The sequence below is a fragment of the Lepidochelys kempii genome, chromosome 5, assembly GCF_965140265.1.
Source record: "Lepidochelys kempii isolate rLepKem1 chromosome 5, rLepKem1.hap2, whole genome shotgun sequence".
In the NCBI taxonomy this organism is placed as follows: domain Eukaryota; kingdom Metazoa; phylum Chordata; order Testudines; family Cheloniidae; genus Lepidochelys; species Lepidochelys kempii.
Window position 1 is genome coordinate 100,763,731 of NC_133260.1, and position 16,426 is coordinate 100,780,156.

Genomic DNA, 16,426 nt, shown 5'->3' on the forward strand with positions numbered 1-16,426 from the left:
TCCCAGAAAGTCTTCTAGGGCTACCCAGAGTAACTCTGGAGAGTTCTGTCTTCTTGTTTGGTTATTCTGCCCTATTAGAATGCAAACGGTCTAGAGAGAAAATTTTTTTCCTCGTAACCATACTTATGGCTTTATCACCCAGAAAAACATGTTGACAGTTTGGCCACTCACCTGGGCTCTTACTTTGATGAGAGAGGGGAATGTTTTTAGAGTCTTTGATCATCACACACAATGTCCACTTGCTTTGAAATGTGCAGGAATTAGCACCTTCCTGTTACAGTCCTTCATTTGCATGACATGAGGCTTCTTTCTCTTTGATGAGTCACTTAGATATAGGGTATGTACAATGTAAACGTTTGCTACTACATTCTAACAGGATATAGGTAAATAAAAACAATGCATGTAACCTCCCGTTAGTTTTCATGAGGTTTAAACACCAAACACATTCTAACACATTTAACAGCCACTTTGATGTATACTAATAAACAAATGAATTGCCCTGGCTTCCAGCTGTGAGTTTGTCAGTTTTTAGCTGACGCTTATGGCCTTGGCCAGAGCTGGCACCAGCGTTACAGATGGCCCCTGCTTTGCATTGCACTAAGGAGTCCTAGGAGTGGTGCCTTACCTCTCCACTGTTGATACTCCCCCTGTGACAAACCCATGTATGTTCCACCTTTCTGATGAGCTTTTTAAAGCTCAGGAGCACCTCAGTTTGTTCTGCACGGCCGATGTCTCCCTAATCATGCTGACTGACATTCCAATTGCAGCATCTGATAACTTTGTACATCGGATACATTGTGAGCTTCCCAGATTTGGGTTTGTGCACTGCTGCTCAACTAGATGAATCTACTCTGCCTCATTTTAGTTCTCTCAGTCAGTCCCAAGGATGTTATAAATAAATTAATTAAATAAAAATGAGAAGAATTCTCTTACCTTGATGGCTTACTTTTCAGAGGGGCTAAGCATTCAACCCCCTCCCTTTCTCACTTTTGGACTTCAGAGAGGGCTGTAAGTGATCAGCAATTCTGAAAAATAAGAAATCAGGCCATTATTTTAAATGTCATTTTTAAATGGCTGATGCAATTCACCACCATTCTGGTGAAGCAATTCTTTTCTGGCCAGAGAACCCTTACTGAAAGCTGACGTGGAAAGGACACTTTAAAAGGATTTGGGGAGGATAAAGGGCAGGGTAAAATCTTTAAGATGGAAAGTGAGATTCCATTCATACTGCCCTCTCTCACTGTACAGCATCAGTCTTCTTAAGCAACATTGGTTGCTTTCAACAAAGAAAATATGACCAACCATTTTTACTGGTAGCATCAAAGAAACAACACCACAGCAATTTTATAATAATTAACTTATGATGTATCCACAGAGGTATAATTTCTGTTTAGTCTTATCACCTGCACATAGAACAAACAGGTCAATAAGTGCAAGGTGTTGTCACCATCAAAATTATTGGAGCAAATATTATATGTGATCGGAAGGATGACCAGTTCTGTAGATGATCTGAATTACAGTCATTATCTTAGCATTACTTGAGATAGAGGTCATAGACTATTCAATAGATGTATTTACCTGTGTGCATTATCTGAAAGCTCTGCACACACTGAACAGCCAGGAGGAGGAGGAGGAATTATTTAGCAAAGTAAAAAGGACTTATAATAAAAGGAATAGGATGCAAATTAGAAAAAGGAAAGTCTGGGCTGAATATCAGGAAAAGCTTCATATTAGCATCTACTAAATCCATTAGCTTCTCGGGGTGGGGGAGTGTGTCATGGGATGTGGGGGAAGCACCAATATTGGAATATTTTAAACTGGACAAAACATTAGGTAAATGTACAATAAAGAACAATCCTACACTATCAGGGAACTGAACAAGTTGATTGAATAGTTTATTAGATTGTACGTAACAATGTAGGTTAATAAGACAGTAGTAGCATTTTCCAGGCCTGAATGTCACATAGTTACTGTGCCAGGTACACCTACAGTTACACAGTTTAGGACAGCCCCATTAGGGTTTTCTGAAGCTCCTGATTGTCTCACTGATCTCCACTCTCATCCTCAGAGTCTCAGCTTGTCTGCTGACTATATCTGCAGCCATAATACACAGTGGCATACCTCTTGGATGCACAGGACACCATCTGGCCTGTGTTAGAGTTGGTCTACCTTTTGCTATACCAAAGGCCAAGTTAGCAACCTTCCAGGATCCCAGAAGCCACAACAAATATGCATTTACATACAGCTTAAAATAGAAAATAGATGTGTGCAAACCTCACCTTGGCTCTTCCTTGTATTTTCTTTGATGGAGCAATTGCTCCATGGCGAAGAAATTCTTGTGCTTGTGTTTGTCAGCAATAAAACGACTGGTGCTCCCAGGTGGTATTGCCATAAAAATACTAAACAATAATAATACATTCAAGATAGAGTCTCCTCTCTATACCACCAACAGGATACTGAACAACAAGGCAGAACATTCCACCACGGTGCTCTTGCTGCTATAGCATGGCCTGACACCAGGACACGAAGGCCCAGATTTTGCAAGGTATATAGGTGTTGCATGGCTCGGCATTGCAAGGCCAAAGTGACCTAGGTGGTGAACGCCCATTTTCGAAAGTGGTTTAGGCACATAGGAGCCAAAGTCCCATTGAAAATTTAAAAATCTGGGCCATAATACCTGGATACTAGCCAAAACTGATTGAAATCTGATGCCAGGACACTTAGTACCTAGAACTGATTAACACCACACCTAATCAGAGCAATGAATTCAATTTTACTGCACACGATAAGGGATGCAGGAGATGATTTATGTTATTTTTGTGATATTATTTATATTACCCCTTATATACAGTGAAAACCTCCATTAGTGAGCTTGGCTTTGCCCCACCTGTTATAAACAGACTTTCACTAGGGCAGGAGATGGCAGTTTATTAAAATGTGTGAACAACACGCAGAGTATCTTTACTGGAAAGTTAGCTTGAGTGATCTACACTTGATTTCTCCAATGTTTGCCTAGCTTGAGTGAGAGCAGGGACATGGCAGAATAATACTTTAATTGGTTTAATGCCCTGTATCCACACTGCCACTCTATTCACTTATACTGTCTGCTGCGGGCGCATCCCATCATTCTTAGCATTGCAGTAAGCTGAGCCATGCTAAGAATTTTTTTGCAGTGTAGTGTGGGAGCCTGTGAACAGGGGGAAGATGCAGGGCGTAAGATGCAGTGGCAGGCATTTCAGCAGTGGCTCGACATCATGGGAAAGAGGTGGTATGCTTTGTTAAGAAGAGCACATAAGCTGCATGCAGAGCTGGAGGAGTGGTGGCCACTGATGCAGTTTTTAGTGGGTGATGAAGCCCCCCTTATCATGTCTGGCCATAACACTTCCAAAGCAGGTTACTATTGCTATCTGGAATCTGGCCATCCCAGAATGTTATGGATTAGTTTGGTTTTGGCAAGTCAATTGTTGGCTCTGTGACGGAGGAGGTTTGTTGTACAATTAGGACTTTGTTTCATCTGTGGGCAGTGAAGGTGACGTCCAGGCTAGATGGATGGAATAGAAAGAGAGCAAGAAAATATGAGTATGGGGAATTGTGGGAAGGCACTGGAGGACTGGCAGCACTCCAGTGACACTAGTCTGCATTCACATTACTGAGCGGTCGTGTTAGCAGGCCAATTGTGCCAACCAACTTGAGTGAATAGCGCCACCGCACTTGAGTGTGGGGTTTGTGTGTGTGGATGGGCGTTGAGTTAACAGGAAGATTTGCATTATAACATGAGTTAACTTTGCAGTAAAAACTGGCCCCGACAGCTCTTTATGTGAATGCTTTGCTCAGTTAAGAAAGGTTTTTGCCACCTTTGGTATCACAGCAAATGAAACAACCTCAAAACACCTTCTCACAGTTGGTACAAAAATCAGCTGCACTGACCTGTTTTGGAGCTGGTTGAGTAGATAACCTGACACAGTGGGAGAGGGCTGAAAAGCACATTTTTTCACCAGAATGTATGGCAGCTTTGTGACAAAATAAACAAATAAGCATATTATTTATCAAGAACCCCTGGCAAAGTGGTTGGGGTCGTGCCCACACAGGTAAAATACAATGCTAATAAACAATCATAATTAAACCACCAAACAATACATGAATAGAGTCATAGGGTGAGATTGTGTGCTGCGCCTTGGGGAAGGGTTGAAGCAAAGATGACCTTTGTGCCTTTGGGGCCCTGAGCTGGTCAGACATCAAAACAACCCAGAGTAATTTAGGAAGCCACAGGAGATACTGTAATTTGTCACCCTACTTGGGCAGCCGTGGGCAGCTCCATACTCTGGAGAGGTGCAGAATGGCCACAGTGGCATGTGCTATAGCCCCTCCCCTATCCAATATGCCCCTTTCTCCCCACTGGGCATGGCCCCTGTGCCAGGACTTGTGAGGCTTTTATGACCCCTATATACCATGGCAGCGGCGTACAGGGGCTATAGTGGAAGAAAGAATCACTCTCATAGACTTAAGGCCAGAAAGGATCCCTTATGTGTGATCCCTAGTGTGACAGGCCATAGAATTATACCCATTAGTTCCTGCACTGAGCCCAACCGTGGCTGAACTAAAGCCTATCTTTTAGAATGACATCCAGTTTTGATTAAAGACGCTAGGCGGGAAAGAGTTGACTACATTTCTTGGCACGGTATGGTTAATTCTCCTCCCCACTGAAAGACAAAGTGGCATTATTAAACAAATGATTTCAGTGGGTGTTAGGGGCCTAGGAGCTTTTGAAAATCCCAGAAGGTGCCTATCTATATCTTTACGCACCTAATTACCTTTAAAAATAGGCTCCTAAGTCAATAGCTGATGCTAGGAGAAAGAAGACAGAGCAAAGAAAAAATAATCAACATGGAGCTGAATTTGGGGAAGAGGAGAAGAACCAAACTTACACCACCCTTAGACTGTTTTGTTGAATGTGTGTAATTTTTATTGATCTTCGATGGTCCTGGGGTGGAAACTAGAAAGTGAGCTATAAGAAATGCCACAGTCATTTAACATTCAGTTGGGAAGAGTGAAAGAAAGAATTCATAATCAGTAGACACACATTTTTTCTTCAAGCTTTTAACAGAGAATTAGGAACAATGGAGGTTGGGTTTTTTTAAAGAAACTGTCAGTGCTAGAAAGCATTGCCCCAAAGCTGGCAAGGTTGGTGGTTTCTATTCAAACCTAAACCCTAATGTTTAACTCATTGAGAAGCACAGTATGCATCAATGGTTTTCAAAGCTTACACTGGCAAAGAAATGACACAGGAAGAATCCCCCCCCCCCCCGCTTAAAGCAGCCTTATAATTATAAATTAATCCCTAAAGATATTATGGCAACTTCGATGAGTTAATGAGTATTGTATAACTGCCTGCTTCTCTTAATTGTCCAAAGGCCAGTTGATCCTGAAGAGCATAAAACCTTGACGAATGCAAGTAGGAAGCACAGCGGAGAGAGAAAGTGTGAGCGTGAGAGAGAAGGAACTAGATGCTGTGTTTAACCATGAAGATGCCAAAAAAGTTTTTCTGTCTCTTTCGTTTCTTTGTGCTCTTAACTGGCTTCTCTATTATTTGCATGGGAGCCTTTTGCATTTCCACAGGCTCCCTTTTGTGCAGATGTGGGAATAATCTGCTCGTTGCTTATTCTCTGCTACCTTTGGGGTTCTTACTCCTTGCGACTGGGATTTTCTGGAGCATGTGCCATGAAGTCAGAAAAAAAACCAACCTGTTCTATATTTTCCAGAGAAATCCCAGCCATAGAGAAATGCACATCAACACCATAGACAGGTATGTACTGCAATGTATGCGTGGGCAAACTAGGTGTTGCATTTGGTAAATGTATCCTCAAGAGAAATAAATGACATAGCATTATATCAAAGAAGAGTAACCTGTAGCCAGTATAAGACTTTTTATTCTATTTGTATGGGCATAGAACAGGAGCCTGAATATTTCATATGCAGTGGATTGCAGTTAGGACAGTAACAGCAGCAGTTTAGGTGATCTACCCTGTACATTGATTGTATCCCTGAAAAACTATTCTTCGTGATTACACATACGGGGACAAATTCCTGGGGAGAGCAGGCACAACTCCTCCGGCTTCAGTGGAGCTATCTCAGGAGCGCAGAAGGCCCAGTTGTATCACCGTAATAGACAACGATCGCGCCTGTGCCCGTGTTTTGGTATTGCTCCTCAGCACGGTTTTCCAGGGAGGCCAAAGCAATGGAATGATTCACAATTTCCTATATGGTCTATGCTTGAGGTTTCTGTGTAAATATCCCTGCTATTTCTGAGTGAAGTCTGATGCTTTCCGATAGGCAGTTTCTTAAACTGGTTGGCCCTAGGCCTGGCAAAGTTTGTAACAGAGTCTTTGGATACAAATGACTCTTGCTGTCTGTTGTGGTAACACCACCATAAACACTGACAATATGTGCTGTAACAGCTCTATAAATACATCGCATCACAAACCCTGGTTTGATAACCAAGATAATATGGATAGCACTTAAAAATCTGTGGAGAGCGGAAAATAATCGCCATGCAATCAGGTTGGCAGGAAATATACTCCCTTTTCCAATCCGAGTGCCCTTTACGGAAGCTGCTGCACTATAGACACTTGGTGGGTGATATTTGCATGACAGTCAGGAAACCTTGTCAATTAAATTCACTTCTGAGGCTGAGGCTGATATTTAAAATTATTTTAAATGGCACACTTTAGAGAAAGTCACAGGATGCTGATCAGCAAATCTGTTTCATATGTGTTCAGCTGATCTAGTCCTTCTTAGCCAGATTTCATTTCTTCAGTTTATATTTTAAATCTCAGATAAACTGTGACAAGGTGACAAAAGCACACATATCTAACCAGGCCCAGCTTATATAAATCTCTTCTAACTAGTGAATCTTTTCGGTGTGATTATTTTTCAGGCCTGATTTCTACCCTCCGTGCTATGAAGATAGCATTGATCCGGGAAAGCTGACTTTCCCAATACCACTCTCCCTTTCAGCAAGAGAGGAAGAGCTCTACAACATCCCTCCGCCGCTGTACACTGAAAGCAGCATGGAATTCATAGATGAAACTAGCCTTCAGGAGGAACAACCGCCATCGTACGAAATGTCTGTGCAGCAGCAGCCAACAGCTGAGCATGACTCGAGTACAGGAGGAGTCTCAGGCGCTTGTCATGCACCCGGGCCAGGAGTCAGTTGCTAATAATACGAACTGTGAAGGGACTTTAGAAGGACCAAAGCACGCCAGTTATTCCGAGACAAAGTCAGTGGATAAGACACTGAATGTGTAAAGTGGTGCTGGAAAAGACATGGGCCAGTGCTATATAATACTACTGTATTATACTACAGGGTGCAACAGTTGCCTGGGGACAGCATTGACCACAATCCATTCATGTGGCATTAGAGAGGTTATTTAAGGAGGTTCCCAGTATTTTAAAACAAGAACAGCATTCTCTGGCCTTTAAAGAGTTTGCTAATGATATTAAGTATAGCTCATAATTGTTGGCTCAAGCCAACATCAGAGCAGCTTGTTTTCACGTTTCAATATTTCACTATGCTCACACAAAAAAGCCAGTACCAAATACATTCATTGTACTCTGTCCAATGTCTCTAGATGATCTGTTTATGAAAGATTTTTTCATACCAAATATCCAACTGGCTAATTTCCTTTTCATAGCCAGTATTTCATTTTGTGCTCACGTCAGCCCATCAAGATGTTGAGTGAAAATGCTCTTGAGATATAAATGACTGTACTGTACCTTGATACGCTGGCTACCAGTGTATAGAAGCCATTATTTTTTACACTGGAAGGAAAATGTTAGTGCTGCTACTTAATGTTCCTCTATTTATTAATTTAAATCTCTTTCTCGCATCTCATCTTTTGGTGCAAGTTCCCATTTGTTTTTCCATTCATATTTGCTGATCTGGAAGATTATTAATTCATAAGCTAATAGTTGGGTATTTTTCTACCATGAGTATTTGGAGATAACTGCTTTACTTTGTGTTAATAGCCGATACTTTAATATTGCATTGAATTCATCTGTTTATTTCAATAAATTTTTTCAAACCAAGTCTGAACTAGAAATGAGGTTTCCATACTTCCAGAAGGATATACAACACCCAAGCTGAGCTCAGTCATTGCTGCACACTAATGAGAAGACGCCAGTTTCATAGCACAGCTCCTGAAAGAATAATACAGATTGTTTGCAGAAAAAAGCCTTCTATGAGCCATTTCTTTAGGCATTGTCTTCATAGCTATAAGGTTAGCTGCTTCCATTGCACTGTTCACAAACTCAGTGCCAAAGAAGTAAGGCTCTATTTGGGCCTGATCCTGCATCACTGAGTTCAACTAGAGTTCTGCCCTTTATGAAGAGAACATGAACAGGATAAGATGCTTTATCAATCTTTCTTTACGCTCATGTATCAGAAGAGGCAAGAGTGGGCTGGCTACAAATCATTGTAGAAACTGAAAACATGGAGAAAATCAACTGCAAAATAAATCAATTCTTCCTCCTCAAGGATTATTTTCTGATTTGAAATATAGCCTTTCCCTTGATGGGAGAAGAAGGGAAATAGAGGATGTGATTGAGAAGAATGACAAAGAAATGGGAGGTGAGACATGTTTTCCTTGGGGAGTCGAAGGAGTAGGGAGGGGTAGATGGTGTACCCAGAAAAAGGGGAGAGGAGAACATAAGGTTAAAAATGGAAATAATTATACAGGAAATGACACATTAAAAGAGGTAGAGTTAAAGGACAGAAAAAAAGGAAAAACAATGGAGAGAAAGAGACTAAACACATTCAAAAGAAAACAATGACAGGATAAATACTATAATTGGAAAGATGGAGAAAGACAAACAGGATCTATGTAAAAAGATTTTTTAAATGATTAAAAAGCTGCACATTCTAAAGTGGGGGAGAATAAAAACCAGGAGAAATGGGAACCTTTACATGTTATTTCAAAAGCAGTTAAAGAGAGGGTTTCCTCTGAGAAGTGACCGTGGTAAATGATACCTTTTTACTCAAGAGACCTGCTTCCTGAATGTATTCAGAGTCGGAACAGCTGGCTTTAGTGACAAAGGTATGTTTTTACTGCATTTTAGTCATGTTCATGCTGCAGGACGCTGACAACTATGGGGTTGTATATGTGTTGCTGAGGGAAGACATTCATTAAATGTGAGGCAAGATTCAAGCTTGATGCTCAGCCCTAGGTTGAGCATGCAGGGCTGACAGTTAGAAAAACTACCGGAGTAAAATCCTGGTTCTGTTGAAGTCAACAGCAGTATTGCTATTGACTTCAACAGGTCAGGATTTGATATCCCCCCCCTCTTTTTTTTTTTTTACTTTTGAATTGAGCACATTTTATTTGGAAATCAGTGAAAAACAAACATGGAAGCCCAGAATGCCATTTTCAGTGTGACTTTTCAGAATGGCACACTTTAATTCAATTATTGACTCACTTCTGCTGTAGCTCATGAAGAATTGCACCATTTTTAGGTACAGATTCCCCGCCCCTATCCCCCCCTTCCCCCCCCCCACACACTGGAACATAAAGTGGCTGGTTAGAATGCTGGAAGGTACATATTTATGGATATATTCCTGGTTCAAAGTGCCCTGCTAACACAGGCCTGACTTCTAAATTCTCCTTTATCTGAATACAACACTAACCCCTTTATCTAGTACAGTGCTTTTCAACTTTATTTTTTCATTTGCAAACCCATAAAAAAATTTCAGAAGGAGGTGCGGACCCCTTTGGAAATCTTAGATATAGTCTCTGGACCCCCCAGGGTCTGCAGATTACAGGTTGAAAACCACTGATCTAGTGTTTGATAGGCAGATGAAACTCCATGTAAACAAGGCTTCAGATAAACAGTGGCTTCTTTGAGAGTGCCAAACTTGGGGTCCACCGTCCCATGGGGTAGGGAGGACGTGCCAGCTGGCCACCAGTTCTGACTGACCCACAGAGCAGACTGGTAATGAGGCAGAGGACACCTTCCTTGCATCTGCTTTGTGGCCCTGTTTCTTGGGCAGTTCTGGGCAAGAACTAAGATTTTGAATTCTTCCCTAACATTTCAGGGGAAATCCAAAAAGGGCTTAAGAATTTTACTAGCCTTTCTGTGGCCACACCAACCTCAATACATTGCAAGTATTGCGTGCAGGGGACTGGACTAGAGAAATGCAACAACGATGATTAAAGGTCTAGAAAACATGATCTATGAGGGAAGACTGAAAAAAATGGGTTTGTTTAGTCTGGAGAAAAGACAGAGGGGACAAGATAATTTTCAAGTACATAAAAGGTTGTTACAAGGAGGAGGGAGAAAAATTGTTCTTCTTAACCTCTGAGGATAGGATAAGAAACAATGGGCTTAAAGTGCAGCAAGGGAGGTTTAGGCTGGACATTAGGAAATGTCAGGGTGGTTAAGCACTGGAATAAATTGCCTAGGGAGGTTGTGGAATCTCCATCACTGGGGGTTTTTAAGAGCAGTTAGACAAACACCTGTCAGAGATGGTCTAGATAATACTTAGTCCTGCCATAAGTGCAGGGGACTGCACTAGATGACTTCTCAGGTCCCTTCCAGTCCTGTGATTCTATTGTAGGCTCTTAAGGGCTCCAGACCCTTTCAAGGATAAATGGACTGCTCACTGCGTCTTCAAACAGCAACAGGGGTTAAGGTGTGGAGGGAAGGAGGGCTAACCGGGATGTAAGACAAGTTCAGGTTAAGAGGGACTATTTTGCTCGACTCAATCTGTCTTTCATGTATATACTTTCACTGCTTAGTTAGAAGCTGAATGGAAATGATGTGGGTGACTGCATGAGTGAATAAATGTCAACAATCCTTTTAAAAGCAGAAAGGTTTTAAATGGCTGAATTAATTTTACTCAAACTTTCCAAAACAAATTTACCTTTGGCATGACCAGCCATGAGAAGTTTTGGATTAAAAGGGATTTTCTTTATTTGTAAAGATATGAAGAATTCAAAACAAGGGTTCAAGGAATAGGACTTTTCTGCCCTAGCCTCCTGAACAATAATGCAATAATGCTATTCCCATCCTATCACTATCCTCAGTGCTGAGATGCGTAGTTCCTAGGCGTGAGGCCAAGCATTTTTCTTTGACGGTAATTTATTCATGCTGAAAGGGAAATTTTTTTACATTTCAGTGCAGTGCATTGGACATATGGGGCCAGCTCCTCAGGTATGGCTGAAGAATAAAAGTTGGGGGAATCGGTGGGGTATTCCTCACCTCTGCACCCTCAAGCCTAGGACTGCTCCATGCAGGGCTGGTCCGCCACTACCATGTTAGTACTGAGTATTCTTTAAAATGAAACATCTTTGCCAGGTTTTGTGCCTTACATACATTGTTAAATATTTTATACCATAAGCCACCGGTTCATGATTTAAAAAAAAAAAAAGGTTTAAGTCTGTTATTTATCTTCAATAAGTGAAGGGAGGTTACTAATGTGTTATGTCAACAAATGGATGGCACTTTAATAATATAATTATACATAGTTTGATATAATTGAACAGAATGACAAGTTTTTGCTAGTTGGTCTTCTCCCTGCTATTGCACACAAGTTAATAGTTCTTGTTCTCTCTACCCTTCCATGTTTTTACTTCTTTCTGTCTTTCTTCTTCCATCTTCCACACTACTTTTGCATGGTCTACTTGCTACCTCTTTTAGTTTCCACTTCTTTTTGTCCCTTCCTCATTTATCTTCCCTTCCTTGAACCTTTCCCTCTCTCTTTCCAGCTGGGTCCACAAACTCATTTCTTCCCCAAGTCTCCCCCATTCCCTTTCCTCTGGCCTCCATCTCTTTGTTTCTGGGACCCCATCCCTCTGTCCTGGTCACCCCTCTGCAAAGACCCCTTGGTACCTTGCTGCCCACTCCCCCTTATTCTCTAGGAGTTTCTCTTCCAAAATAGCTTCCCCCTCCCTCCCCCCGGCCTTTTCACCCTTGCAGGCTGGGAGTGTGCTCTTAGACTACATGCTGTTTGTATGACAAACCCAACTGTTCGGAAAACAGAAAGAATGTCCAATTAGATACTAGTACAGTTATTTCAAAACTGCCTTGACAGTGTAGAGGCTGCAACCCATGGACCAGCCCAACCACTTAACCCAACAGTAGGAGTAGAGGGGGGGACAGGACTTTTTCTCGTCAAGCCCCTCACTCTAGCAGCCCTGCAAAGAGTAACACTATCCTTGTAAGAGGTGGTGGACATGTTGCCATTTCCCCAGACATTAGCTTCTAACCATTAAGCTCTCAACTATTTTCAAGTAAAACATCTCTGTACATTAAGTGCATGATTAATGAGACTGTGGTCACAGTCCTTCCTTGAACAAATCAGATACAGAGATATACACATCGTGAGTCAGCCTTACAAAGTTTTACTCATCATCTTGTACATGACAAGTAATTTTTTGGGTGGAGAATATCAATCGTATTAATAATCAGTTTTATCATTATCATCAATCAGTATTACAAAGGACTAGGGAGTAGGTTTTGTGTTGAGGATGGTAACAGTTTTACAACAGTTTTGCAAGATAACTATTAAAAATCATACACAGAGATCATCTTATTCTCAAGTGCATTACCCCAGTTTTACATCAGTGCAACTCCATTACTAATATAACATAATGCAAAATTAGACCCAGTATTTTCCTTTTGAGAACTTTCCAATTCTGCTTCATTTTTTTCTGAATCCTGACTGCCACCTACTGCGGCTAATGCTATCATGCCTTTCCTAGAACAGAGAAGTCTGGTGGAGTATTTACTGGATATGGTCAGTGGCAGTTTAGCAAGGCTTTCCCGTCTCTTTTATAGTGGGTGGGTACAGTACATCATGTTTTCAGCAATCCCAGTCTCCAGAGGCTAAGACAATGGGAAACCTAAATTGGTTTTCAAACTCACCTCTGCCAGGTGATCAGGTCAAAGATTATTTAATCATCTGAGGTCTTATAACAATAAGAACTTTTCAAATTCTTGGTTGGCCCATTTTCAGTAGGATTTGCCAACATATGACGAGCTGAGTGGTTCAGCATTTTGAAGGGAAATTTCTCACAGTCTAGGCCAAATCTGCACAAGTCTGAATGATCTAAACCAACAGTGGAGGAGTTTGCCCTATATGAAGCACTGTAGGTTAGGTCTAGATAAACATGCCCTCTTTAAAGAAGAGTACATTTAAATTTGGACACCCGAATTGTGGTGAAGATGCAGGGACCTTCTGATGCCTTCCACAATCCTTTATAAAATGAATTCAAGCCATGGAATCTCTTGATTTATTCAAATATTAAATAATACTGTAGTAAAATATTGTGTGAAAACATCAGTGTCTTATTTATTTAGAATGAATTAAGTAGATAATGTAATTCTATTAAAGGCAGCTTTATTTGAATGGATGAAAGCACAGTGTGTTTTGTCAACAATTAGGTATTAAGACAGAAATATAGCAATCCACTTTATTAGATAATAAATGTCATAGCAATTTTTGACAGAAGTGTCAAAAGAATACAAAGCAACTTCCTGCACTGCAATATTATCTAAATTGCACTGAAATCTTGATGGGTTGCAATATGAATTGTACATGCTGCAAAGTCTCAAATTGCACAAAGCCAACTCAACAAATGATATGACAAGTGACCACACGCTGTTCCCAAGGAAGCAAAACATTCAAACAAGTCACATGCACAAAGTGTTTGTGTTCTTGTTCAGTACAAAGCAATGAACCATAACTAGAGCTGCAGCAGCATTTCACAAGCAAAAAAACCACAAGTGTACATATGCTTCTCTCATTCATGTCAAGTCCCTTCTCCCCAGCTCTTTATCCTATGAACTCTACTTTAAAGAATCTAATAGACTCTGAGCTCAACTAGTGAATCAGCCAAGTATTTCATTTAATTCATTCCCTTTTCCGTATTACATCCATTCCTGATAAGTATGAACATAGGTATGTAATCTTTAAAATCTTTCTATGATAACACATTTATGGAAAATATGCTGAACTTGCAACAGTACCCTCCAAGCCCAGTAAGCACCAGCAGGACATGCTTATGAACACGAGGGATATTGCAAAAGGCAACTGATGCCCCCGTGACTAAAACATTAATCATATTTTGGCTTCAATAAAAATAATTACCCTCCTTTAAAAAAAAGGAAGAGTCAATTTCAGGGAAACCTAGAGAGAGACATGAGTCACACTGTTACACTTCTAAACCAAAAAAAAAGGAAGCACTGGCATCTTTCATTGTGAGTCTTTCATTTCATTCATTTTCAAATGTGTGCACAGTTCTGCTGCTGGTGTGGATCTGCAAGCTGGCTAAGGGTGCAGATGAGAAAGGAACAAACTGAGTATGCAAATGCACCCTTCGCAAAGACTAGTATGCTGCCCCGTACCTCAGACACGCTGATGATTTCTTCCTAAACCAACAAGAAGCTGACAAGAACCATAAACTGTATTCACCAAAAAACATGTTTGCATTGTAGACCATTTCCCCCTTCTTCCCAAGTCCAAAATTCTTCTTACTTTATCATAACACTCGAAGGGGAAAGAAAATACAAAGGTCAGCCCTTCCTGTCATACTGGCATTTTGCAACGTTCAAAGGTTAAGGGCTTTTTCTTTGGTTATTTTTATTTATTTTTTTGGACAAAAAGATATTGTTGCTCTAAAACAGAAGTCAGTACACTGTTGTCTCTGGCAATTAATGCAACTGAATTTGATCAATATTAAACTGAATTTTTCTTCCCACCCCCACCCCCAAAAAACTTTTAAAGCCATACAAGGCACAAACAGCTAACGTGGTTTAGCAAGGTCATCTCTCTTCCTTGCCCTCTCTCTTTTGGCCCTGGGTTAATGATCCTTTGTAGATTCAGGTGATGACAGTGGGTCCCTTCCGCCCTGTCCTCTCATGGATCTGAGATATTTTCAGTGCAATGGCTATGAGAGGACTCAGCACAGCCTAGAAGAAAAGGAATACAGTGAGCCACGTTAAGAAGAAAAGTCAATGAACACTTTTTAAAAATCTGTTATTGATTTTTCCCTTGTTCAACACAGTGTTAACTAATAATATGAAACGTTATACTGGGTCTAAAGTAGCTAAGCTAAGCAGAACGTGCAAACCCCAGATGTTGTAATGATAACCTCACCACACACCAAGAGTAATGGAGAGCTCTGTGTGAAATATGCGATATAAAACCATGTGGAAGTCTCAAACCTGGAATTATTTATGAAGCTGAGTTGAAACTATAACCAAACGGTATTTTCATACACTACATTGTTAAACTGAAGAACTCAATGACAGAGATACTGAGGCAGGTATCTTAGTAGGAGTCATAAAAATATTTATATGACTAAAACATTATTACTTGCACTTGTACTGCATAGGTCAAAGAGGTATTTCCCTTGCAGTTTCAGTTTATAGATCTCTATTTACAACTTTAACAACCTTACAGTTTGTGTCTAAGTGGGAGTGTTTTTTTGTCTAGATGCCTAAACAAAACGAATAAAATGAAAACCTTATCAGGTAAGAGTGATGAAATAACATCTCTGTTTATGCTGCCACTGATTTCAACAGAGTTTATGGCCATATTCATTTATTCAGAAACCTGGCCAGTGATCAGTGGGATATTACTATTCCTTTCCTATCTGTGGATCCACTTCTAATTGCACAATGATTAGACAACACCACACAGGGTAAAGAGTTCATACATTTTATACAATACATTAATATGAAGAGCATGAAAGTTAACATTTCTTGAAAATGCTACAAAATGAAAAAACAAAATGAGCCAGCTCCTATGCTCTGTAAGTAGGGACAGCTCATTCCTCTAAACAGCTATACCTGCAATAGAGAAGAATCACCACAAATGTACTTGGGCAGAGGGGCATTGTCCCACCATGGAAGAAACACAGGTGCTCACAGACCACCTGGATCTTGGATACCTTCAGGGGGGCACAGAAGCATCTATGCCCTCTTATTGGCTCCGGGCTCTCTCTGTGACCCAGTCCCTGGAAGTGGCTTTCCTAGGGCATCCCTCTCCCAGATAAAAAAAGAGAGAATTTTTCACTCCAGAGAGGACTGGAAGATAAAAACAGATCACAGGACCCTACCCAGTTTTACCACCTTCATGAGCAATAAAATGACAAATTTAAATAAGAAAGCAAACAAACAAAACAACCCACTCTCTGCTTTGGCTGAAAGCCTTAGGTTAGTCAAGATTACCACATTTAAAGTGTTTTTCAAATTTTATTTCTACTTTTAAAAAGTGTAAAGCTTTATTATTAAAAGTTGAACTCAAAATGACATTAAAAGTGTGCCTGGATACACCACAAACAAACTACTTAATAAAAACTGCATTGTTTGAAATGCATTGTTATCCATAAAACAGTATGCAACAACAAAGTTGTACAGTCTGTAAATC

General features: G+C 40.6%; 2 protein-coding genes across 2 annotated transcripts in view; one reads left to right on the forward strand and one right to left on the reverse strand.

Moving 5' to 3' along the window:
• Positions 1–5,440: 5,440 nt before the first annotated feature.
• TMEM252 (transmembrane protein 252) lies at positions 5,441–9,193 on the forward strand. The gene is made up of 2 exons (XM_073345213.1): positions 5,441–5,803; positions 6,935–9,193. Exons 1-2 carry the CDS (start codon positions 5,505–5,507, stop codon positions 7,215–7,217), a joined length of 582 nt encoding a protein of 193 aa, XP_073201314.1. The 5' UTR covers positions 5,441–5,504; the 3' UTR covers positions 7,218–9,193.
• A 4,173-nt stretch (positions 9,194–13,366) lies between these two features.
• PGM5 (phosphoglucomutase 5) overlaps positions 13,367–16,426 on the reverse strand; it is a 107,481-nt gene continuing 104,421 nt past the window's right edge. Inside the window, exon 11 of the mRNA XM_073345192.1 lies at positions 13,367–14,964. Coding sequence (XP_073201293.1) covers positions 14,875–14,964 — 90 coding nt within the window. The 3' untranslated portion in view covers positions 13,367–14,874. The remainder of the gene's footprint in view (positions 14,965–16,426) is intronic.

Bases quoted from the DNA above. Each gene is read 5' to 3' on its own strand.
- TMEM252 (XM_073345213.1), top strand. From the start codon at position 5,505: ATGCTGTGTTTAACCATGAAGATGCCAAAAAAGTTTTTCTGTCTCTTT. The intron at 5,804-6,934 runs GTATGTACTGCA...ATTATTTTTCAG, and splicing joins CACATCAACACCATAGACAG to GCCTGATTTCTACCCTCCGT.